At 41.4% G+C, this 23,247-nt stretch overlaps 2 protein-coding genes and 3 long non-coding RNA genes across 6 annotated transcripts; all 5 read left to right on the top strand.

The window, feature by feature from the left end:
• Nucleotides 1-12: 12 nt before the first annotated feature.
• Nucleotides 13-1,201, top strand: LOC136354814 (uncharacterized). Of its 2 annotated transcripts, XR_010738634.1 has the most exons (3): nt 57-381; nt 621-678; nt 842-1,201. It is a non-coding gene; the product is annotated as an uncharacterized lncRNA (long non-coding RNA). The 2 variants fall into 2 exon arrangements; XR_010738635.1 differs by lacking the exon at nt 621-678 and having other exon boundaries at nt 13-381.
• An 881-nt stretch (nt 1,202-2,082) lies between these two features.
• LOC4351525 (ACT domain-containing protein ACR12) lies at nt 2,083-6,603 on the top strand. Its single transcript, XM_015764237.3, has 10 exons — nt 2,083-2,319; nt 3,496-3,547; nt 3,991-4,104; nt 4,225-4,319; nt 4,567-4,645; nt 4,774-4,833; nt 5,035-5,090; nt 5,851-5,956; nt 6,042-6,110; nt 6,204-6,603. Exons 1-10 carry the CDS (start codon nt 2,174-2,176, stop codon nt 6,264-6,266), a joined length of 840 nt encoding a protein of 279 aa, XP_015619723.1. The 5' UTR covers nt 2,083-2,173; the 3' UTR covers nt 6,267-6,603.
• Nucleotides 6,604-7,222: 619 nt separating this feature from the next.
• LOC4351524 (pentatricopeptide repeat-containing protein At1g22960, mitochondrial) lies at nt 7,223-9,861 on the top strand. Its single transcript, XM_015764235.3, has 2 exons — nt 7,223-9,551; nt 9,646-9,861. The coding sequence occupies exon 1, from the start codon at nt 7,350-7,352 to the stop codon at nt 9,498-9,500; it is 2,151 nt and encodes a 716-aa protein (XP_015619721.1). The 5' UTR covers nt 7,223-7,349; the 3' UTR covers nt 9,501-9,551; nt 9,646-9,861.
• A 2,931-nt stretch (nt 9,862-12,792) lies between these two features.
• LOC136354816 (uncharacterized) lies at nt 12,793-13,664 on the top strand. The gene is made up of 2 exons (XR_010738637.1): nt 12,793-13,318; nt 13,581-13,664. It is a non-coding gene; the product is annotated as an uncharacterized lncRNA (long non-coding RNA).
• A 338-nt stretch (nt 13,665-14,002) lies between these two features.
• LOC136354815 (uncharacterized) lies at nt 14,003-14,769 on the top strand. Its single transcript, XR_010738636.1, has 4 exons — nt 14,003-14,143; nt 14,290-14,348; nt 14,448-14,534; nt 14,626-14,769. It is a non-coding gene; the product is annotated as an uncharacterized lncRNA (long non-coding RNA).
• Nucleotides 14,770-23,247: the final 8,478 nt, after the last annotated feature.

Genomic DNA, 23,247 nt, shown 5'->3' with positions numbered 1-23,247 from the left:
CCTCTCTTCAGCCACACACGCGCCCACCTCGCCGGTCTCTCCTCCACGCACGGGATGAAAGAGAGAGCAACCCGACAAGTTGTCAGCGAGAGAGAGAAGTCGTCGATGGGGGAGGAGGCGGCGAAGCGGCAGCAGCATCCGCGATGATGTCGGCGTCCGTTCCGCCGGGTCACGACGGAGCCCGTGGCCAAGGATATGCGCCGTGTTTTTGTTCGCGAGACAAGGTTGGCGAGATGGCTACAACGTCTTCCTCGGAGGTCAGCAAGGCATCCATTGTATTGTGTATCCTATTGGCGCTGGGTGAAATGGCCTATACCTCTCCAGCGGTTGTTAGTGTGTCGGTCATGGCATCCCAAAACGGTTATCAGTGAGGCAGCCACGGTAAACCCCACGGTTTGCATCTTTAGTTACCTGATCTGTGCTGTTTGGACAGTGTGGTTTTGATATTGAGAAATGAGTATTTGTTATGAGAACTTCTTTTCCACAGTTTACATCTGTTCGATGACATCCTGCTATCCACTTCTCCATCCTTAATTAATGTTCTCCTTTTATGGTGCTAGTATATGCCACAAATGCTTTTTTTTTGGGGTATAATTACTGTTGAATTTCTTAAAGTGCAGGAATGATTCAATCTAGTACTCATGTTGGGGTAAAATGAGTACTCATTTTGATTTTGGGGTAAAATTCTATCCATAATTTTCTAAGCTAATACTCATTCTGAATTTTGGGACTACAAAATTCAACATGAAGATGTACAAGATTTTCCTTCTGTCACAGATTGGAATAGAAATATCTGCATCTTGGTACGAAGTAACTAAGTAAAATGTACAAATTTTTGCAGGGTCTAATATTGCGCTATGGATGACTAGGAAGCTAACAGATAAAGTCAATCTTGTGATGTTTTCTGGCTGATCTTCCAGTGGAGATAATGGTCAATCTAGTTAGGCACTAGTAATTAGGTGGCTCTAGTGCTTTGCTTTCTTTTCAAGGGTTTTGGTTCAGAGAACCAAAATTTGAACACAGTAGATTACATGTTTTTCATAGCCCGACGTATGTTCAGAGAATGTTAGCTATTAAACAGAGCTTTCGTTGCAAAGCCTGATATGTTCTGTTACGTGGACAGTGATTGGGCCAGTGTTTTTCAAGCCCGTTTGTTTGTTGGACCTTTTATAATAGACAAAACACAGACGTGCTTGAAGCCCGTACCCAATCCAACAAGACATAAAAATGAGAAGCGCTCGAGGCGCGGCCGCGCAGGCAGGGAGCGCAAGGCGAGGTTGGGATGCTGGCAAGAGGTCTATCCGACGGCTAGAAATCCAGCTGAAAAGACAAAAAAATTTCAGCTGGATGTTACATAGACAGTTCCTTAAAATTCATGGGCTGTTCGGATTGATGTCATTTTAAACCATACTTTTTTTTATAAAGTTACCAAATATTTACATACATTTAGTTTTTTTACCAAACTTCAGTAAATACATAAGAAATGCATTTATTCTTTTCTTTTATAAGCTAGGATGTAATACTTTTTTAAAAGTAAACTTATTTTGAGATAAACGGAAGGAGCAAATAAACTTATTCTGAGTAGTTCTGAGTAGGAGGGAGTACATGGACTACATGCCCCGACGGGCCTCCAACTAACGTGTGATTCAGCCCGGCCCATCTTCCTAAACAAACAGAGAACGAGCCACTTCCGTTTCATCGACACGTCTTCAACTTTATTACTGGCAGTAAGCATGCCAATTTCGTTTGCAACTCTTGGGAATCAACGAATGAGTGAATGAATCATCACCCTCATCTGGCGTCACCTAGAAAGAGAGAGAAAAAAAAGAGACACTTCATACTCTCATGCCAGACAAGGCAACCAATAATTAAAATAAAACTATTTCAATGAAAATTTTGACAACTGCAACAACCACTGTCCAAAAAATCCTAGCTGACGAACAACACAACAGCAGGGGAAAAAAATGAAAAAAGAAAAGAAAAAGGGCACATCCAATCCAATAATGCAGCCAAGTGGCAGATTAAAAAAATAAAAATAAGCAAAAAAGATCCACTTCCTCGCCCAACCGCCCCGACCAGAGCAAGCGACAGAAAAGACACACACAGAGAGAAACCGCCTCACCTCACCTCGCCTCGCCGCAGTGCGCGCAGCGAGTGTCACCACCAACCAGCCATGGCTCTCGCCGCCGCCGCCGCCGCCCACCACCTCGTCGCGCCCGCCGCCGTGTCGCCGTACTACTCGGCTCGCGTGTCGCCGGGGTTCCTCCGCCTCCACGACTTCCCCCGATCCGTCGGCCTGGCCGCCACCGCGGCCCCGAGGTGAGCGATCTAGGCATCTCCGCGTTGCGTCTGGCTGTTTGATTCGAATCGATGACGAGGGAGGGGTGGTTCGCCGTGTCGGGAGATGTGCGGTAGGATTGGACTATTGGAGTGTCGTGTCGGTAGACTGAATTAGTTGATATTGTTTTGGATTGGCTTGGAGAAATCGCGGTTGTACTAATAGTATCTTGATAGATTCCTTACCTAGTACAGATATTGTCCTGCGGTTGTTTGTACACGGATTACACTATTTACGTTTTTTTTTTGCCTAAAACGTTGTAATTGTCAGCTGGCAAGAACGATTATCCTAAATTCTAGTATCTTGAGATGCAATCGTTTTATTATTATCTCACTTGTATATCTTGCGTTACTTAGGTGCAGTTTCACCCGGTGTGGAAATATCCATGTTAGTCTCAGTTTCACTAAGGTAGTGAGGTTCATGTTTAGGTGAACATGAATGTTGGAGAAGGTCTCTATCAGTTGATTGGAGTACTAATAGGAGTTGGAAAATGAATGGAATGAACAAGAAAAAAAAATTACTTTCATGCTTCAAATCCTTAGTTCACTCGAAAGAAACTTTACATAGAGAGCTCGTGCCACGGTGTGCGGATTTGTTTCAAGGCCATATTGACACAAGTTACAACTCTACCTACACTTTGATTCTCATTTCTCACAAGTCATAAATGAATAAACAACATGAGAAGACCGATTTGCTACACGATGGGCTTTTCATTTACTAACTCGTGAAGGCCTATTGTTACATGTGTTGGATTCTGTGGGCTTTAGCACTGGAATTGTGGCATAAAGCTTTCTAAAACTATATTTTCTATTCAACGTGTCCGTCTGTAAACACTATATGATCGTTTTAAAGAAATCTGTGTGCTTTATAATTAGGAGCCATCTAAGGATTTTCTGTTGAATGCTGGTGCATCAGTAAAGGGACAGAATCAGTACTTAGTTGCAGTCAACTGTGCAATCCTTATTTTCCCTTTGTTACTTTTGTTCATGTATGTCAGTCCAATGGCTACTGAGTGGCTGAGTGCTAACTTTGAAATGCATAACGTGATTCTATTTCTAGTGTTGCTATTTAATTCTGCGGTTATTTGTAGTACATCAGTGTCCTGAACTAAGCTCATTCCCTCCTCTAAATCATTTTTCTCAATGCCATCACTGTAGGATTTTTTGCCAATCTATCAACTCGGCTGATGTCTTGGGTGCTTCTTCAACGGTATGTACATATTGATTTTCCATTCATGTCACCATATGGAAACACACATTTCACAGCGACACGTCCTTCAGCTTTGTTGTTCCACTTAAAAAAAAATCAAGTGATGAAGGATAGAGTTGTCTTCCTAAACAGTGGAGATCTGGAGTAACAACCCAGCCTGCAAATTAGGTCCACAGTGCAATTATTCATCTGAGGACATGTGTGAAGTCAGTTCAGTTGTAGACATGGTCCGCGGGAAGAGTTGCTTCACATTTCAATATCTGCATGAGAACTTATATTGTTTCCATTTAGTCCGATTATTATTTTTTTTGTTTTGACATTACTTTTTTTTTGCTTCGTGTATGCTATTTTTAATTGCTTACTACCATTAAAATATTTTAGAACATATTTAGCTAATGATATTTTTCTACCATGTACCTTTTCTCCCCCCAAAAATATTGCAGACATCTGATGATGCAATTCCACAGCCAGTTGTTCTGATAGATCAAGACTCAGACCGTGATGCAACCATAGTGCAGCTGAGTTTTGGAGACCGTCTGGGGGCACTACTTGACACGGTATAATTTTCCTATGCTATGGGTGCTCTATTTGATCTGATCTTGTTTAAGATATATTTCGTAATTAGTAATTTTTGTTGTATCAGTAAATTATTTTGTCCTGGTATTCACTGTTTGCAGATGAAGGCACTCAAGGACCTGGGCCTTGATGTGACGAAAGGAAGTGTGTCAACTGAATCAGCTGTCACACAAACAAAGTTCCACATCATGCGATCGTGGGTGCACGCCACTTTCTGTGTGCTGCATTTTGTCATGCTGTTTAGTTTATATTTGAAGTAGAGGGTGTATTTTCTCATTGAATCCACATATTTATCAAAGTACCATACTAATAGTTTACATGTGCACTAAACACAATACGAGATTAAAACATTTAGCAACTATCATGCTTCTTATATTGTTTTGGTGATTTGGATAATTTCATGTCTAATATTATCTTTTTCCCCCTCTTCTGTCTGTATCTAGGGGGCGCAAAGTTGAGGACCCTGACACATTGGAAAAGATACGGCTAACAGTTATTAACAACCTTCTGCAGTATCATCCTGTATGTTCCGAGCGTCACATCCTTTTACTTGTGTTTAGAACTTCTACCGTTAGTAATTTTGGATCCGTTCTTGTTTTTATGAATCAAAGTATCAAACTAACTCATTTGTCTGGTTGATATGCATGTAGGAATCAAGTGAGAATTTAGCCATGGGTGAATTTTTTGGAATAAAAGCTCCTGAGAAGAAGGTGAGTTCATTGGATGTTCTCATTCTGCTTGTTCACCACCCATGCTCTGTTATCAAGCATCTTCTCAATTTTAAAGTTGTGTGTTTTCCTCAATTTTAACACAGTAAAAAAGTTAGGTTCCTGAGTGTTTTGTTATGCTGTTAATTTTGTATTCCATTAACTTTAGCATGAACGTGATTTATTTGTTCTTTAAACTCTCAGGTTGATGTTGATGTTGTAACACATGTAATTGTTGAAGATGATGGACCTAAAAGAAGGTTTGATCCAACTAAGCCATAATGATTATATACAATTTTAGCGTGATTCCTTATTTCAGTATGCCTTGCTTAGGAGTGGGATGTGACATGTCCACAGATTGTATAATTGAACACTTATGGGGCATTACAAGTGCACGGCTAGATAGTTACCTTAAAAATAGGCACACATTTTCTTCTAGTTTTTGTTTGTTGTGTTTAACCCTGGTCCTTAAGGGCTTGTACGAGTCTTCCTAGACTCCCTCTCTTCTTAATAGAATGATGCGCAGCTCTCCTATGTGTTAGAGGAAAAAAAGGCACACAAGGACTCTTGATTCATATTATCGTTACTGATTTCTCCACAAAACAAGGACCTGATAGCATACTTTACGAATGCAACCGGTAGAAGTAACTTGAGAAACACAACTACATATACATGTATGTTCATGCCTATCCTATCAATCCAAAGTCCACCAAGATTTGTGCAAAGACATTGAATCTATTATAAGATGTTTGAAGTTTTGCATTATATAACACTGTGACCCCAACCCTCCCTAGTTTTATACAGGTATAATTTTTTTCATGGTAATTTGAGTCTGTAAATCATTGAATTTCTATGCACATCATTTAATAGTTCATGCTTGATACATGTCTACATATTATTAGTAATGCATGTATTGTTTCTCAATATCACATCTGATATAACATGTGCCTTACTTCTCTGTTTGCTCCATATGATGTTCATCATCCGTCTTCCTCATTGATATTAGTTAAACATGTGCAGCATGCTGTACATAGAGACAGCTGATCGGCCTGGTCTACTTCTGGAAATAGTGAAGATCATCACTGACGTGAACGTTGATGTGGAATCAGCTGAGATAGATACTGAAGTATGCCATGTTCCTATTTCTTTGTTATGAAATCCCCTTGTTCTGTCAACTCCCTTCCTTACTTCATATGTGATGTTTTATTCAGGGCTTGGTTGCAAAGGACAAATTCCATGTGAGTTACAGAGGTGCAAAATTGAACAGCTCATTATCTCAGGTATTGCAATGCCTTGATTACTACTTTCTGTTAAAATCTTTGGTCATCTCAGCAACATCATACTTATATATCTCTTAACATGCCATCATATAGGTGCTCGTGAATTGCTTGCGTTATTATCTCCGGAGGCCCGAGACAGATGAAGACAGCTACTGATTCTTATGAAAACCCGGGCTTTGAGTTCCTTTCTGCAAGCCCATTGTGCTGATTTTTCGGTTGTAGTGAACAAAAAACGTGGTACATTTGTCCTCAAAATGCATCCGTATATTATGCTTTACGTAGGATGCATTTAAAATCGGGCCAGATCCGGGAGATTCAGCTCAATATGGCCCGTTATCATCACCATTGGTTCCTACAGTAGTAGAGGAATCACATTGGGACTGGGAGGCCATCACCTGATGGATGCTGTCTGTAATTTCCTATAATTCGCTTGAACCTGTCGAAATCACAAGGATATGCATACATTACATGGCTTTGTGGGTTCGTGGTTTTAGTCTTGGTCCATGCCAGATTGCGATTGAAAGCTGGAAACTACGGCTCAAATCCTGATGTCTATATCGATTTTGGAGTACAGTTCAGCGTGTAATGTGCCCGCATATTATTGTAGTTCAAGGTATCTTAGCAACTTCCAATCAATAAACACAACTTGAGCTTACAATACATCCACTGGGATACTATCCTATCCATTCGTCTACCAACGCTAACGTATCTACGAAAAAAAAAAACTAGCTACTTGACCCTAGAGTACTTCTACAACCATCCCAATATATAAGCAATATAAAAGAGATTTTAAGCTTGTACTAACAAAATTCTTTATATTTTGAAACGAAGTGTTTATTCTTCAACTTTGGCCACTTGTCCTATTTCCCTAAAAAAAGAGAAATACAAGTTCGTAAAGTTTCCTAAAGTCCTGCATCCTAAATATAGCCATAAAACTCCATTAAAAAAACAGATGATTGAAGTAAAAACAAAGTGAAAAAGAACCAAGTATTACAAAGGGAGCAGCTAAAGAGTAACGTGCGTTTGCGCCATTTACAGAAAAGCCCAAAGAGAAGTGAATTATTACAAGAAAATTTTCTGGGTTAAGTCGTGTGCGAAGGAGAAGGCCACGCGACCATCTTACAAACCGCATCGAACTCCCTCCTCTCCCCTCCTCCTCCCCGCCGCCGGCGCCGCCTCCGCCCGCCGCCGCAGCCATTCATGGCGAGGCGCCGCCGGGGAGGACTCGAACATTAACCCATGCTCTTCTCCATCCACCCCTGCAAATCCCAAGCTCCTGCCGCATCCGCCGCCGCCGCCGCCATCTCCGGCCTCCGCTTCGTCTCCTCGTCGTCGTCGTCGTCGTCGACGGCGCTGATTCCCCCGCCTCGGACAGAGGAGAGCCCGTTCGCGTCGCTGCTCGCGTCTGATCCCCCACCACCCGAGGCGCTCCGAGAGGTGCTCGCCGCTGGCGACGTCCACGCCGCGCTCCGCGGCCTCCCGGGCCTCGCGCGCCAGCTGTTCCGGTGGGCGGAGGCCACCCCGCGCGGCTTCCCGCGCTGCGCCTCCGCGTACGCCGCCGTCCTCGTCCCGCTCGCCGAGGCCAAGCACCTCCACGCCGCCCACCCCGTCTCCGTCCGCGCCATCCACCTCGGCCTTCTCCTCCCCCTTGTCTCCCTCCTCCTCTCCTTTCCTACCACCGTCTCCCTCCACTACCTCCTCAACCTCCTCCTGCGCCTGTCCACCAAGTTCAATACCCGAGCTCGCAACCCTGCGCCCTCCACCTGTTCGACGCTATGCCTTGCCGCTTTCCGTGAGATGGCGCACCACGGAGTTCCCCCTTTCATCAAGGAATGCAACCTCGTGCTCCGTGCGCTGCGTGATGAAGCCAGGTGGGATGACATGCGCTCGGTGTATGCAGAGATGCTTCAGCTTGGAATCGAGCCGAGCATTGTCACATACAACACGTTGTTGGATTCTTTCTTCAGGGAGGGTAGGGTGGATCAGGCTGCCAAGTTGCTCAGAGAGATGGAGGCCCGGCCTGGTGGATGCTTGCCGAGTGATGTCACATACAATGTGGTGATTAATGGGTTGGCCAGGAAAGGTGAGCTGGAGAAGGCAGCTCAGCTGGTTGACAGAATGCGGATGTCCAAGAAGGCGTCAGCTTTCACGTTTAATCCACTTATTACTGGGTATTTTGCAAGGGGTTCTGTTGAAAAGGCTGGAGCATTGCAGTTGGAGATGGAGAATGAGGGCATTGTACCCACGGTGGTGACATATAACACAATTATTCATGGAATGTTTAGAAGTGGTAATGTGGAGGCAGCTCGGATGAAGTTTGTGGAAATGAGAGCAATGGGATTACTTCCAGATTTGATTACATACAATTCTTTAATAAATGGGTATTGTAAGGCAGGGAATTTGAAGGAGGCACTTTGGTTATTTGGTGATTTGAAGCGTGCGGGGTTAGCCCCATCAGTTTTGACATATAACATTCTTTTAGATGGTTATTGTAGATTAGGTGATTTAGAGGAAGCTAGGAGATTCAAGCAGGAAATGGTAGAGCAGGGCTGTCAGCCTGATGTTTCTACATACACGATTCTCATGAATGGGTCTCGTAAGGTGAGGAATCTTGCGATGGTAAGAGAGTTCTTTGATGAAATGTTGAGCAAAGGTTTGCAGCCAGATTGCTTTGCCTATAATACAAGGATTTCTGCAGAGCTGATTCTAGGTTCTACTTCTGAGGCATTTCAGCTGACAGAGGTGATGATTTCAAGAGGAATTTCTTCTGATACAGTAACATACAATATTTTCCTTGATGGATTGTGCAAATCTGGTAACTTGAAAGATGCCTATGTGTTGTGGATGAAGATGGTCAGTGACGGTTTACAGCCTGACTGCATCACGTACACATGCTTGATTCACGCACATTGTGAAAGGGGGCGTCTGAGAGAAGCAAGGGATATTTTTGATGGAATGCTTGTAAGTGGGTTGCCACCTTCGGCTGTGACCTATACTGTTTTCATTCATGCATACTGTAGAAGAGGAAATCTTTACTCAGCATATGGTTGGTTTCAAAAGATGCTGGAGGAAGGAGTGCGACCTAATGAAGTAACATATAATGTGCTCATACATGCACTTTGCAGGATGGGGAGAACTAACTTAGCTTATCAGCATTTTCATGAGATGCTGGAAAGAGGATTGTCGCCAAACAAATACACGTACACTTTGCTGATTGATGGGAACTGTAAAGAAGGTAACTGGGAAGAGGCTATAAGGCTGTATTCTGAAATGCATCAGCATGGTATCCATCCAGATCACTGCACACATAATGCCTTGTTTAAGGGATTTGATGAAGGCCAGTCAAAACATGCAATTCAGTACATGGAGAATGTTGTTTTGGGTGCATAGACAGGTCCTTAAGAAAGATGTACCGTGTGAACTTGTTTGGTGGAAATCCCTGTAAGGACATCCCATAAATGCATATTTCTTTGCAACAATTGTTCATTATCTAGCTCTGCTCAGTCAGCATATTTTTGTTTTTGTCTTCAATCAGAGCAAGGAAGATGGAGCTTGGGGAACATTCTCTGAGAAAAGAAGTTGGGTGCTTTCCAGATAGATAGTTGATACAAACATTTCCTTCTATGTTGGATAAATTTTGTCAATTTTTTTCCTTATTCACATGTTCATGCTTCATGGAGATACAGATGTTCTCCACTGTTCTTCTCTTTTGATGAGGTGTAATAGAAATCTCTTGACTATGTCTCCCATATACCTACTATCTCAAAAAAAAAAAGTTGAATGGTAGTGAACATTTGGGACCGAGATTTCGAAAATAGTATATAGGGTTCCTATTGGTAAAAGCCAACAATGATTTTGTGAAATGAATAATGAATAATCCTTGTAACACTGACAATTTTGCCATAGGCATCTGGCATATGCATTGGCCTCTCAGATATAACAATGCTCATATTGTTTGGATACATTTTATTGATTTTTAATGTTAAACTATCTTGGGTGAAAATTCTATGTCTACTGATAAGGAGATGAGCAAGACATGGTCTGCTTATGAGACTACAACAGCAGAGAGGCCCTTTAATTTGCTGACACACACAAGTGTTTACTATTCCACTTAATCTGTGTTCTCAAATCATTGCACAGCTTGCTAGAGGTTGGTTGTGTAGTACAAATCTGCAGTATGTTTTTCATTCACTAGTGGTCAGATTCCATTGAATTATTGCCGCTTGAAACATTCCAAGAAGTCATAATAGTAATTGTGTCTGTAAACCTAGGTAAGCCGTTTGGTTTGGAAGTTAATCCGCTGTACTTGAAATCCTGATATCTGAAGCATCTGCTCATGCATTTTTCTTCTCTTCTGTTTATTCTGAAGTGCTACTGATAAATACTACCTCCGTTTTTTAATAGATGACACCGTTGATTTTTTCTCACATGTTTGACCATTCGTCTTATTCAAAAAATTTACGTAATTATAATTTATTTTGTTATGAGTTGTTTTATCACTCATAGTACTTTAAGTGTGATTTATATCTTATACATTTGCATAAAATTTTTGAATAAGACGAATGGTCAAACATATGAGAAAAAGTCAACGGCGTCATCTATTAAAAAATGGAGGGAGTATATTTTATTTTGCTCTCAGGAATTTCTCATTTGTACTTTTGTATCCGATCAGATCCATCCAAAACACATGTATACAACATGATCAATCCATGCATCTCTGAATTCTATTCTCTATTGCATTTTAATCAGTTCTTGTGGATCAGGTACTCAGGTGTTTGATTCTCCAATGCCAAAAGTTTATCTGGTTGAGTTACAGTACTTTTAAGGATTTGTGATTGTGTAACTGTTGTCTACTTGACATTTTAACCGTATATTGTAAACAGATACATTATCTTGGTTTCATTTCTTAATTTTGAAGGTTGTAAGTTGTATCATTTTGACAAAATGGACCATAACTTGTTGCAGAATGTTGGTATTACCATATGCAACATTCAAATTTCAAAGTAGTGACTTCATTCTGACATTCATTCTTGATCTTTTGCAAATTTATGTACTTTGTGGGTAGTGGTATACCTAATAGCAGTGAAAAAGATGTAACATTGTATGCGAGTGAGTTGATGACATTCATGATGCCAGAACCTAGATCAAGTAATGCTTAGTATTATGTTTACTAATGTGATTACTTTAGTATTGCCTAGTACATTCTACTCTGTTGATTAATGCAATATGGTCAGGTTGTAGACACCTGCCTTTCTTCGATTTGGTTTTCGCTCTTTCCAGAAGTGCACTCTGAAGTAGTTAAACCGTCATTCCGTTTCCGAATATGCTTTTAGCTGTGTTATATAAAGAAAGCAACTAAGTGTTACATTTGTGGATTCTATTGTCTATGAGGTCTTCATTATTTCATTGATTTGTTAGAATCTAGACTGATCTTTTTGTGATGATTGCATTTTTGTTGTCTTATAAATGTATTCACTCTCATCATGAACTATTTTCTTGGACTGATTTAAGTCATATGGCTCATGCTGTCTGGTAGTCTGGTCACTGGTATTGAAAACATTTTATTACTACACTTGAAAATACTATGGACTAATTCTGTTAGGTGTATCAGGAATGACAGGAATGCCCAGTCTGTCACAAATTTGGAATATATGAAACTTGATTTTACCAGACAGAGGAAAAAAAATCTTAACAGGTACTATATTTCTGCAGTCGCCCAAACTCTTACTCATTTCAAGAAACAAGTGGTTTCCATGAGTTTTATTACTATGTTAGTACCATTCAGGTACTGTTTTATAGGATTGTATTGCATTTGATTATTCTTTTTTAAAATACCCATTGACCTACTTAAATTTATCTTAGCATTATTTCTTTACCTGCCTTCTGTACTTGAAAGCTGAAGCAGGCATTGTGACAGCTCATAAACAACCAAAGTGAAGCTAGAGACGCACCAAGGCTTCGTGTTTTCAATTGTCATTACCCAATTCACTGTTAACAAATAGCTTAATGTGACAGTATGGTCTGTCATCTATTGAATGGGGCCAAATTTGATATTATCGGAAATAAACTTGGAAAAAAGGACTACATAGCAATATAGCATCTTCAGTGAGAGCCACAGGCTCACAGCTCCGAGAGTTATTCTCCAACCAAGAATGCCCTGAGTATTTTGTCAGTCCATCCATCTGCCAGCATGAACATGTGTCCTCCTTCTGGGACTTCATGATAATGGATCCAAGGAAAGCTTCTTTGAAATTACCGTTGCAGCTCAACCAGCACCAACTATCTTTGTATCCTTGCCAGATGTGTACATAACCCTCATTTTGAGGAAATGGATTGGTGAATGGTAATATTCATTGGATCAACCTCCCAATTTCCATATCCTTGCCTTGCTGCGTTGATTTATTCTGAAAAATGAAGAGAAAGCGATGATATGCCATCCTGAACAAGTAGTATTTATGGTTTGGGACATTTTTCTTTAGGTTGGTTTTGATATAAATATTAATTTTGAAAGCTTTTCTCTTACTATTTTTTAATGTAAAGTTATCATTCTCTTGACCACAGTAGTATAAATCAAGCAAGCTTTGAAGGATGTGGCCGATGCATTTGTTTATCTGTAGTTCTAATGTTCTATTAAATAGCACTTCATGTGGGTGAAATAATCTCTGATTTACCTCAATGACAGGCATCGCTATCATGTGCTGAAGGACCTCCATATCATGCTTGCTAAATATTGCAGGATGATGCATGGCTGCCGCAGAAGAAGGGAGCCACTTCTGGGTCATCCAGAGGTAGAGCAAGGAAGTTTATGTTGTGTGCAATCCAGAGTGTCCTCTGCTCTGGCATGATGAGACCCATGAAGGCTTGCCTGGATAGCTCAGCGGGGGAAGAAGGCCACCAGTAGTTGATAATGGGCAGAACTAACGCTGCTCCTGCAAGCCTGCACACAGTAGTTGTATCTTTACATTTCTGGAGAGTGAAGGGTCACATATACCATTGATGGTACAGTATTGCAGTTTCGGTCTTTACCTGTTTGGTATATACTGAAGGCACCCCAAATTGGGTATCCTCCCATCGACATTCCCAACACAGAACTTCTGTCCAAGCTTGAGCTGGTCAGTGAGCTCCTCAATATCCAATGCCTCACTCCTTACATTCCTCTTGGGATTTGGATAATTTTCCCCATACCCTGCTCTGTCGAAAGCAAGAAGGTAAATTCCCAGTTCATCCACAAGTTCCTGAATTTTGACAGACAAAGTAATGTGTTAAGAAAAGTGTGAACTAAAGAAAAAAAATCAATGTTGCAATTCTATGTAGATTTGATCCACACAAAAAGAGGAATTTCCAATCTTACTGTATTTGTTGTTTGCCTTTACCTTAGAAACAGGCAAGGGTAAGTCCTTGGTTTCATCAAATGCATGCACTGCGATTATCTACTTGGCCTTGTCTTTTTGAACTCCACCCTCTTTGTAGGCGTGCCTTCTATCACTGAGCTTGATCCTGGGAGATGTCACAGGAGGTCCACCTGGTGAGCCACACAATTTTTGAGGTGGTGGATGGAGAATTGCCTGGAAGGCCAATCCAACCAGCACAACCAGCAGGCCAATCCTTGGAACCATTTCTCCCTGATCCTGGCTTGCTTTCAGGCAAGGGGTGCCAATTGTGAAGAAGCTGTCTTACAGGTCCTGTGGAGGGGAAATCCTGCAATGTTGGATGTTCTTTATTCTGTTGGCAGTCTGTTCCCATCATTATATGGACCCCTTCATGCCACTTTCTTTCCTTCTTTATTTATTCGAGATCTTTTCTTGAGCCCGTGATCTCCGGCTGTAAGCTACATAAACTGTTACCTCGACATGGTTTATGTTGAGTCAAATCCCTGTTTCTACTCGGCAGATGTAAGTTGTTGCTTCGAACGTCCTTGTTGTTGATGGAAATTCAGAATCACCCACTTTGGATATGGAGATGAAGCTGTGATGAAATTCTGGTCGGTGAGGAGACGGACTGTTGCCATTGCCACGCAACACCTCTGCTTCCAGGTTCTCTACCTGACTTAATTCCTTGCCATAATGTTCCATGCACATAAAATTTTAGACCTGGCGTTCTTTCCCCTCTTTTTTCCATGTAAAATCCTTATCATTTTGCATGAGCACTAATTCTTCTCAACTGTACACTTTGATGCAAGGGGATTGGTGCCAAACAAATACACTCACACTTTGCTGATAGATGAGAACTGTAAAGAAGGTAACTGGGCAGGGTGCCAGGGTCTATAAGGCTGTATTCTGAAATGCATCAGAATGATATTCATCCAGATTATTGATTGCACATAATGCCTTGTTTAAGGATTTGATGAAGACCAGTCAAAAAATGCAATTCAATACTTGGAGAATGTTGTTTTGTGCCATGTGTACTTTTTTAGTGGAAATCCCTGTAAGAACATCTCATATATGCATATTTCTGTACAATTGTTCATTATTTAGCTGTGCTCAGGCAGCATATTTTTGTTTTCGTCTTCAATCAGCAAGGAAGATGGAGCTTGGGGAACATTCTCTTGAGTAAAGAAGTTGGGTTCTTTCCAGACAGATAGTACATTCCTTCTATGTTGCCTTCTATTTTTTGTAAATTTTTTTCCTTGGTCTCATGTTCATGAAGAAACAGTTCTCCATTGATCTTCTCTTTTGATGAGGTGTAATAGGAATCCCTTGATCATGTTGAGAACATCTGGGACTGAGATTTGGACAACAGTATATAGGGTTTCTATTGGTAAAAGTCAACAATGATTCGTTGAAATGATTAATGCTTGTATAAGTGACAATTTTGCATATGCACCTGGCACATGCATTGGCTTGTCAGATATGTAACAATGCTCATATTGTTTGGATAATTCATCATCTGATATGTACTACGTCGTCGCTGTGCGATGTTTATCTGGTTGAGATGCTGGTATACTGTAGTAGTTTACGGACTACCAGTAATTGGTAGCTGTTGTGTGCCAGTAATTGTTGTTGTACCAGTAATTGTGTAGCTTTTGTTATGGGCATTGTGTACCAGTAATTCCATTTGCTGACAAGCAAATGCTAAACTCACTCAGTAACTGTCCACTGCTTGGGCTACGGAAGAGAGAGTTTATCTCAGTGCGATGGCGACAGAGGAGATGGGCCGTGTTGTGTTGGGCTTGTATTTCGTGCGAAGTCTTCCATTCTTCGAGAGGAAGTAATAAGGAAATAAGAAATGTTTAAAAAAAACAAAGAAAAAAAGGGAGAAAAAAAAGCTTTTGCCTTCTGTCTCGGCTATAAAGACCAGGACCCCCCGATCTCGCGGAGCCGAGGCGAGCTCCTTTGCTGCGACGGAGAGAGAGAGAGAGCGCGGCCGCCGCGCGCGCCGTCGTCTTCTACCTCTCCGGCCGCGGGCTCCGGCGAGTGCACCCACCACCACGCCGCGTTCGTCCACCTCGACGAGCCACCGCCTTCGTCCATCTCCGCATCTCGACGAGCACGCAGCTTAAGGTTAGCAACTTAGCATCCTGTTCCTGCATCCGCGCTCCTCGTTCTCCCCATCTCATCCACTCGCGATCCAAACCCTAGCTAACTGGTCTGGAGTTTTCTGGAATTTTCTAGACTGGAGCGCCATGGCGCGTAGCATCGTTGTACTCTCTGACGCCGTAATTTCTCACGCTGCAGTTTCCGAGGGTTGAAGCCGCCGCCGTCGCCGTCGTCGACCCCTCCGGCTGCGAGCTCCGGGACCGCACCGTGCCCCACGCCACCTCCTCCGCGCCGTCCACCGCACCGAGCACACGAAGGGAAGGTATTAACTCATTCTGATCTCCGCCTTTCTCCCCCAATTTTCTAACCATTTCTCCCGCATCATCTCCTCCCTTGCCGTTTTCTCCCCGTTTCGATCGATTCCTCGCCGTCGTCAACTTCTCCGGCGGCGATTTGTCCACCGGCGGGAGTAAACCAAACCAGTACTGGCAGTGCCGTCTCTCTATCCCGTTCGTTTTCTGACCAAAATTAGTCCAAAACCCAGCTTCCCTCTCCGGTTCGGAGCTAGCTAGCGCCTAGCCCTAGCGCCATCGCGCGCGATTGACTTGCTGACGCCGGCCGTCGCTGCAGTTTCCGAACGCCACCGCCCACCGCCGTACTTCGTCATCGCGTTCGACTGCACCGACGACGACACACCTCCGACTCCGACCACAGCATCCGCACCGAAGCCCTTCCACCGACGAGGTCTCTTCCAAATTAAACCCTCGACCTCCTTTCTCCGATCTCTTCTCGACGGGCCAGCCGAGACATTCCTCCGATCCAACCGCTCGAGACGAGCACCATCGATTGCGATCGCGTGGCAATATGGGGCATCATCGTGTAATGTTTCACCGGGCAATAATCGTATTGACGCCGTGCTCTCTGAAACTGCATGCAGCCTGCAACGCCACCAGAAATGGGAAAAAAAACCAACAAAGGCGAAGGATCAGCGGTGACGCGACTGGTAGATTCCTCGAGGCGTTAGCGCTTGTGAGGCAGTTACACCCCGAGACGGACGAGGAGGTGCTCTTCTACCGCCGATACGGGATAGCTATGCTATTCTGTCCAGATGATTTCCTGTCGTGTTTGATCTGCATGGAGGCCTCGCAGTGCGATGACCCACGCTACATTCCAAAGCACAAGGTACAGAAATGCAGAGCATGTGTACATGTGCAATATAATTGTCTTAATTTCCAGCAGCTGCATAACTTACTACTACTACTACAGTTGATCGATTGATAGATGATTTAATTTGAATCTCTGAATTCTGATCCACTAAACTGTTACAGTTCGGGAGACACATGTCTAGACATCATTCTAAGGCCACCGTCAAGTGCAAAGATTGCCTGCTTGCGTTCGATACGGCAGCAGCCGCTGGCAAGCATCACCACTACGCTCATTCACTTCCAAGCGGTACGATTTTGCATCTCAGTCTAATTTACTAGTACTACTCCACAAATTAGCTACCTTTCCACATGTGGCATGCAAATGTATCTGCTATGTACAAATCTGCTAGATCCACATTGTACTGTCTCTCATCACACCAAGGAGTAATAATGTAATTAATGTAATACTAGTATTAAACATGTGTGTGTTAGTTCATATAATTTATCTCAGTTCTGTCACCTTTGCTTCCCATATAGGAGTACGTACTATTGTTTCATTATCCCACTGATAATTATAGATGTGTTAGTTCATTCATGTTTCGCGCCTATTTTGCATTTCAACACAGTGCCATGGAAATGGAGATAAACTCAAAGAGATATCTCAAATGAGTGTTTTCTTTTTCTTTGTTTCCATATATGTAGGGTGGTGGAACTTTCCCACCTGAGCATGGCCCTTCATAAGTTCGTACAAGTCTACTACCAGCTGGTAATTGATTAATCAGCTAACTGTTGTGAAGGGTTTGTACATATATACTTATTCCCTTAGCCTTCAGATGATCCATTATTCATAATTTGAACTGTGTTCTAGAACACTAGCTAGCTAGATTGGAAGATTTTTAATTATGACGTGCATTAAACAGCAGTGAATGGCTATTTCTGATGTACTTTGATTAATTAATTGCAGGTTTCGTCGGAAAAGTAAGAAGCACACCAGATCGGGAAATATTAACTCTCAATAAAACAATGGATCGAGTTCGACCTGTTTCCCGAATATAGACTGATCTCCTCTATTACTCGAGTTAAGAACTTTTTCCCCGCTAGCTGTGGATCGGTGAATTACTTGACCGAGGGCAAATGTAAGACACATTATTGCTGGCACATTTGTTTGTTCTCGTTGCTATCATCCAGGCCACCTGTTTTTGTGGGCTTGCTGCTGATCGAATATACATATGTGGACCGGGCTAGAAAATATAAATGGAAATTCATCTGTTTGTGCTTCGATCGATGCATGGGCACACGATCGACTACACAATTTGGTTCTGAAGTATTCGGTGAACATGGATTGTTAAGCTAAATAATTAGTTCAACGTTAGCTATATGGGTCTTCTAGTGTTTGGTTCTCTAGAGTCTAGCCATCTTGCTTAGGTACGGTTCTATCTATGGGCTGTGTGTTTGATATCCCATATAATGTCGTTGTTCAGGTGAAGTTGATAAGCAACGTTCTTACTTCTTAACGGACCCTTCGGCTCTTTCTTGGCCTCACTGGTGGTCTATCCGACTTTTGTAAAGCTCTTGTTCGGGCTTGCGGCGTGGCCTCCCGCTGTTTTTTGAGCGATTGTGCAGATCCATTCTTCGGGACGGGTGACTAACCCTTACTCATGTTACGAAAACTAGCTGGGAGACCTGCGAAATTGCGAGGCTAGCATCCATATAAATTTATCTATTTTTTTTATATTTGACGTTACTTAAAATTTGTTAAATTGCCATTGCGTTGTCTTATAACCTTCAAAGATCGAACCTTATCATCCTTAAATTTTTATAGTTTTTATTTAAAAGTCACACCAGTCATTACCCATTACTCTTTTATCACCCTTTTATTTGTACGATCTATCACTGCTTTTATTTATCTTCCTTTAAACCTTTAAAAATTGCACCTCCTAGTTTCTAGAGTCCAAGTTTTTAGAGTCCATTGTCTCATCAGGTTCCATTATTTTAATTTTTAGGAGTGTTGTCAAACATCAATATTGTATTTCTCTATGATCCACCTATTGTCTTCCATATTTATTGTTGTTGGGATTTTAAAAATTGGACATAACTATCGTTGAGGTTCATCTTTTACTTTCTAGAAATCCGCCCAACCACCGTGCCGCCGACTTCGCCACTATGCTCATGTATTTTTGTTATCATTGAGATTTTAAAAATCGAACATGATTGTCATTGCGATTTACCTTTTAGTTTCTAGAAGTCCCTCCAACCGTCGTGATTGTGCTGCTTAACGGCTTGTCTATCGCCCCTCCTCTTAATCATTATTGGGATTCTATTTATGGTATTGTTTATAGCTTTTAGATGTCGCATGAATTGCTACCAACTTACTGCTTTACAGGCCTAATGTTTCTCTCATCTTTACTATTATATATCATCGTTGAGTTTCAGATGGACTATTTTTTTGAAAATTCCATATTTTTCATTCCGATTTTTTTATTTGTGAACTCATAGAATTATTTTCCCATTGTCAATTTTTTTATTTCAAATTTTAAGGGTTTATTTTTTTAATTTCTAGAAGCCTCGCCAACCGCTGTCGGCTCCACCACTATACTCCTATATGACCTGCCCATTTATTATCATTGAAGATTTTTAAAATAAAACATGATTGTTATTGCAATTCATTTTTTACATTGTAAAAGTCACGCCAACCGTCGTGGCTATGCTGCTTAGCGTCCTGTCTGTTATTCCACCTCTTAATTGTTGCTGGGGTTCTATTTGTGGTCTTGTTTATAATTTTTAGATGTCCCATCAACTGTTCACCACCTTACTATTTTAGGGCCTATTACTTGTCCTCTCTCTCTTTATTGTTATTTGTCATCGTTGAGTTCTAGGTTATCTTTTTTTTTTTGAAAATTCCATATTTTTATTATAATATTTTATATTTATAAATTGTATTCCTACTTAAACTTTTATAATCATTTTTCTATTTTTGAAATTTAGTTTTTTTTATTCCGAACTTAATTATCTCGTATTCAGTTGTATAAGGACTCTTATCAGATATTAGTTATTTTTAGTTCCAAATTTCAGTTATTTCTAAATTATATTCCTACATGAACTCTTTTTATTTTTTCTAATTTCAGAATTTATTTTATTTTTAATTCCGAATTTTAATTATCTTGTATTGGGTTCTTATATGGACTCTTCTTTCAATATTGCTTATTTTTAGTATTTCAGATATTTTTTAATTGTACGTCTACTTGGACTTTTATTTTCTTTTTCTTTGATTAATGTGGGATTTTTTAGCCTCCACAAGAAACGAAGTGCCTTCTTTCAAAACTATTTTAATAATATAATAGATATGTAGGTACAAATATTTATGTGAATAACACTTACAAAAAATACCATGAGAGTCGACTGGAAATGATCACTATTGAGGAGTGTTGACGTTTGATGTCGCGATTCCGGTATTTGCATAGTATGGGGATCGTTGGTACCAGGGTATATACGAGATTGAGGTAAAAGAGATGGAGACAGGGATTTTTATACAGGTTCAGGCCTCTGAATTGTCAGGTAATAACCCTACATCCCGTTGGCCGAAGCCGGTCGTTGCTCTTATTCATCATAATCACACCATTACAATATTTGGGGTAGCCTATCTAACTGTTATCGACATGACGGTCTGAAGGTTTGACTCGTAGTCGACAACAGGGTAGCTTTCCTCTTCGAATCCGCATTCGGCGAGATAAGAGACATCGCTATATCTCTCCTGACGGTATCCGTAGGTACCGTAGGGGACTAGCCATGCCTATCTCTGAAGTCGATATCCGGCGTTTTGTCTTGGCATATGTTGGCTTGTATGTTGTGGCTTCTGTTGTTCCGTATCCCCTCTTCTCCTAGGGGGTCTTGTATTTATACCCATAAGTATCACCTTGTCCAAGTAGAACTAGGAAAACCAATATGGATACAACCCGAGTAGTCCTTGTCGTTTCCATGTAGAACTCTATTCATCCTTCCTTATGTGGAACTCCTACTATATCCGAAGGTTGTTTCCGCATAAGACATGGTATGTGGTGAGTCCTGCCGAGATTTAGTCAACTACTAATAGGTATGTGGTATCCATAACCCTGACAAGGAGTTAGTTAAAAACATAGGTAAATAACAATGAAAATGTTTTCCATGTAGCTTACAAAAGTATATATACGGGATAAAAGGAGAGACACCTAATAAAAAAAAACTTAAACGGCTTTTGTGACGCCCAAGGCCCAAAAACAGTATTGGATCCATCTCATCCAGTTTGACCACACCTAACACTACAACTCACTACTTTTTCGTCCTCACTTTAATAAAAAATTCCAGAATCGGAGTTAGAACATCTCCAACAACCACTCCATCAGACTCTCCAAGCCAAATTTTGGCCATTCAACCATAAAAAGGAGGTCCAACAGACTGGCAGCCATCCAGCTGGCCAAAATCGCTGGTTGGCTGGCTAGATTTGGCCAGCCAAAACGCCTCGCCAACGGTGGCCCGCAGCAACTGTACTCCTCACGAGGTCATCGTCGAGGTTGTCGTCAGGGTCGTCGTCGAGGTCGTCGTCGCGAGCCGCCGCCGCCATCGCCATCCCCTCCCCGAGCTCCGCTGCTGCGCCCCTAAACCGTTGTCGCCGTCGCCGCCTCCCACCTCCCCGCGTCGCCGCACCACCGCACCATGCGTCGACCGCCTCGACGGGAAGGAAGGAAGGGGGAAAAGAAGGAAAGAGAAAGAAGAAGGGGGAGAGAAAGATGAAGAAGAGGGGATAGATGTTGACATGTGAGTCCGATTTTATTTTGGAGAGGATTAATAGAGAGTCTGTTGGAGTGAGTATCTAGTTTGACTAGCTAAATCAGACGGAGAGTTGGCTTATGGGTGTTTGGAGAGTTCGATTTGGAGAGGCTGTTGGAGATGCTGTTACACTCACCGGGGGCTCTTCTCCTATCTAGGTGGTGTTTGAATCTCCAGAAGATGAAGATGAATATAAAGATTAAGTGTTTCACGTAAAACGAGGTGGTAATAACGTGTGATTAATTGATTTTTAATTATTACAAACTTAAAAAATAGATTAATCTGATATTCTAGAACAACTTTTATATAGAAAGTTTTCACACGAAATTCTCCGTTTAGCAGTTTGAAAAGCGTTCCACGAGTATCTAAAATTTTATCCAACTTTCGTTGGAGAAAAGGTCTCCCTCGAGTTGAATTGGTGAGGTGGGATTATTTTTGCTACAGTACCAGCGCTGCTGCTGCTCTGCTCGCTCTTCTGCTGCTGCTTGCACTGCGCTGCTATGCTGCTGTGGGCTGCCTTTTGCTGCTGGGCCGGCTAGCTACTGGGCTGCTAGCTAGCTTTGCTCTTTTCATTTTGCTCCTTTTCTTTTCTCTAATTATTTTCGTGGCGTTACGGCTTATAGTTGAGAGGAGTTTGAGAGATGGAATGGGAGTGTAAGAAATCTGAGCATTTTAATCTCACTTTAATCGGAGGATTTATGAATTTAGGCCCCCTTTGATTCAAAGGAAATTCATAGGATTTTATTCCTATAGGAATTTTTCCTACAAAGCCCTTTGAATAAAAGGAATAAACCCTATAAAATCCTATGAAATTCCTATGGAATGTCTCTTCCCATACAAGTTTTGTAGGAATTTTAACGAGAGGTAGAACCTCATAGAAGAAATCCTTTGAGTCTTTATCTCTCCTCAAATTCCTGTGTTTTTCCTGTGGTCCAATCAAACGGTTATTACTATATTTTTCCTGTGTTTTGCAATCCTCTGTTTTACACTTACATTCATGTCAGAATCCTATGTTTTTTCTATTCCTCTGTTTTTTTATTCTTATGATTCAAAGAGACCCTTAGAAAAGATTGGGATGGGGAATTAATCGATCCAACTCCCACCAATCTATCCCTAGGGAGGGGTGGTAATTGAGTGAGAACTGTGTTTTAAGTGAAAGATAAATACATCCTCACCGTACCGTTCATCATGACTTATAATATAATTTTCCACCTCAAAAGTCACACATCAAATATCTTAGAAGATATGAATTCTCTCATGAATACCCTCTTATTTCTCTCTAGCAATGTACCCAGCAAAAAAGAAATAATTAGAATTAAAAAATTAAATTCGCACGTTAATTTTCTCCATCAACTCCCTTAGCTAATTCGCATGCCCCTAGCGGATTACTGCCAAACACATCTAACGCTATTAAAAAATTAATCCGAATATATTATTATATTAGTCACGTCGACCACAAAAGAACTGGACAATGTGCAGGCCAATCACGTAGTGACACGTTGACCGGGGCCTCACATGTCAGTCACGGACAAACATCTGATCAGCAGAATATATCTGAAGTATAGTTTTAAGAGGAAATTTACAGTTCCTGTTTTACAATAAATTTTTTGATACTTAAGGTACTTGATACCTAAATGTACCAAATTTTACACTAAATATGGTATCTCTAGGTACTTACTTAAGGACGATAAAATTATCTTAATTTTAAACAGA

This window comes from Oryza sativa, chromosome 12 (assembly GCF_034140825.1).
Source record: "Oryza sativa Japonica Group chromosome 12, ASM3414082v1".
NCBI classification, from domain to species: Eukaryota; Viridiplantae; Streptophyta; class Magnoliopsida; order Poales; family Poaceae; genus Oryza; species Oryza sativa.
Note: the sequence above shows the minus strand (reverse complement) of the source record. Positions and strands in the feature narration are given on the sequence as shown.

Excerpts from the sequence above, each read along its gene's own strand:
- LOC4351525 (XM_015764237.3), top strand. The coding sequence starts at position 2,174 with ATGGCTCTCGCCGCCGCCGCCGCCGCCCACCACCTCGTCGCGCCCGCC. Across the intron at positions 3,548-3,990 it reads TCTTGGGTGCTTCTTCAACG|ACATCTGATGATGCAATTCC; the intron begins GTATGTACATAT and ends AAAATATTGCAG. Across the intron at positions 4,834-5,034 it reads TAAAAGCTCCTGAGAAGAAG|GTTGATGTTGATGTTGTAAC; the intron begins GTGAGTTCATTG and ends TTAAACTCTCAG.
- LOC4351524 (XM_015764235.3), top strand. The coding sequence starts at position 7,350 with ATGCTCTTCTCCATCCACCCCTGCAAATCCCAAGCTCCTGCCGCATCC.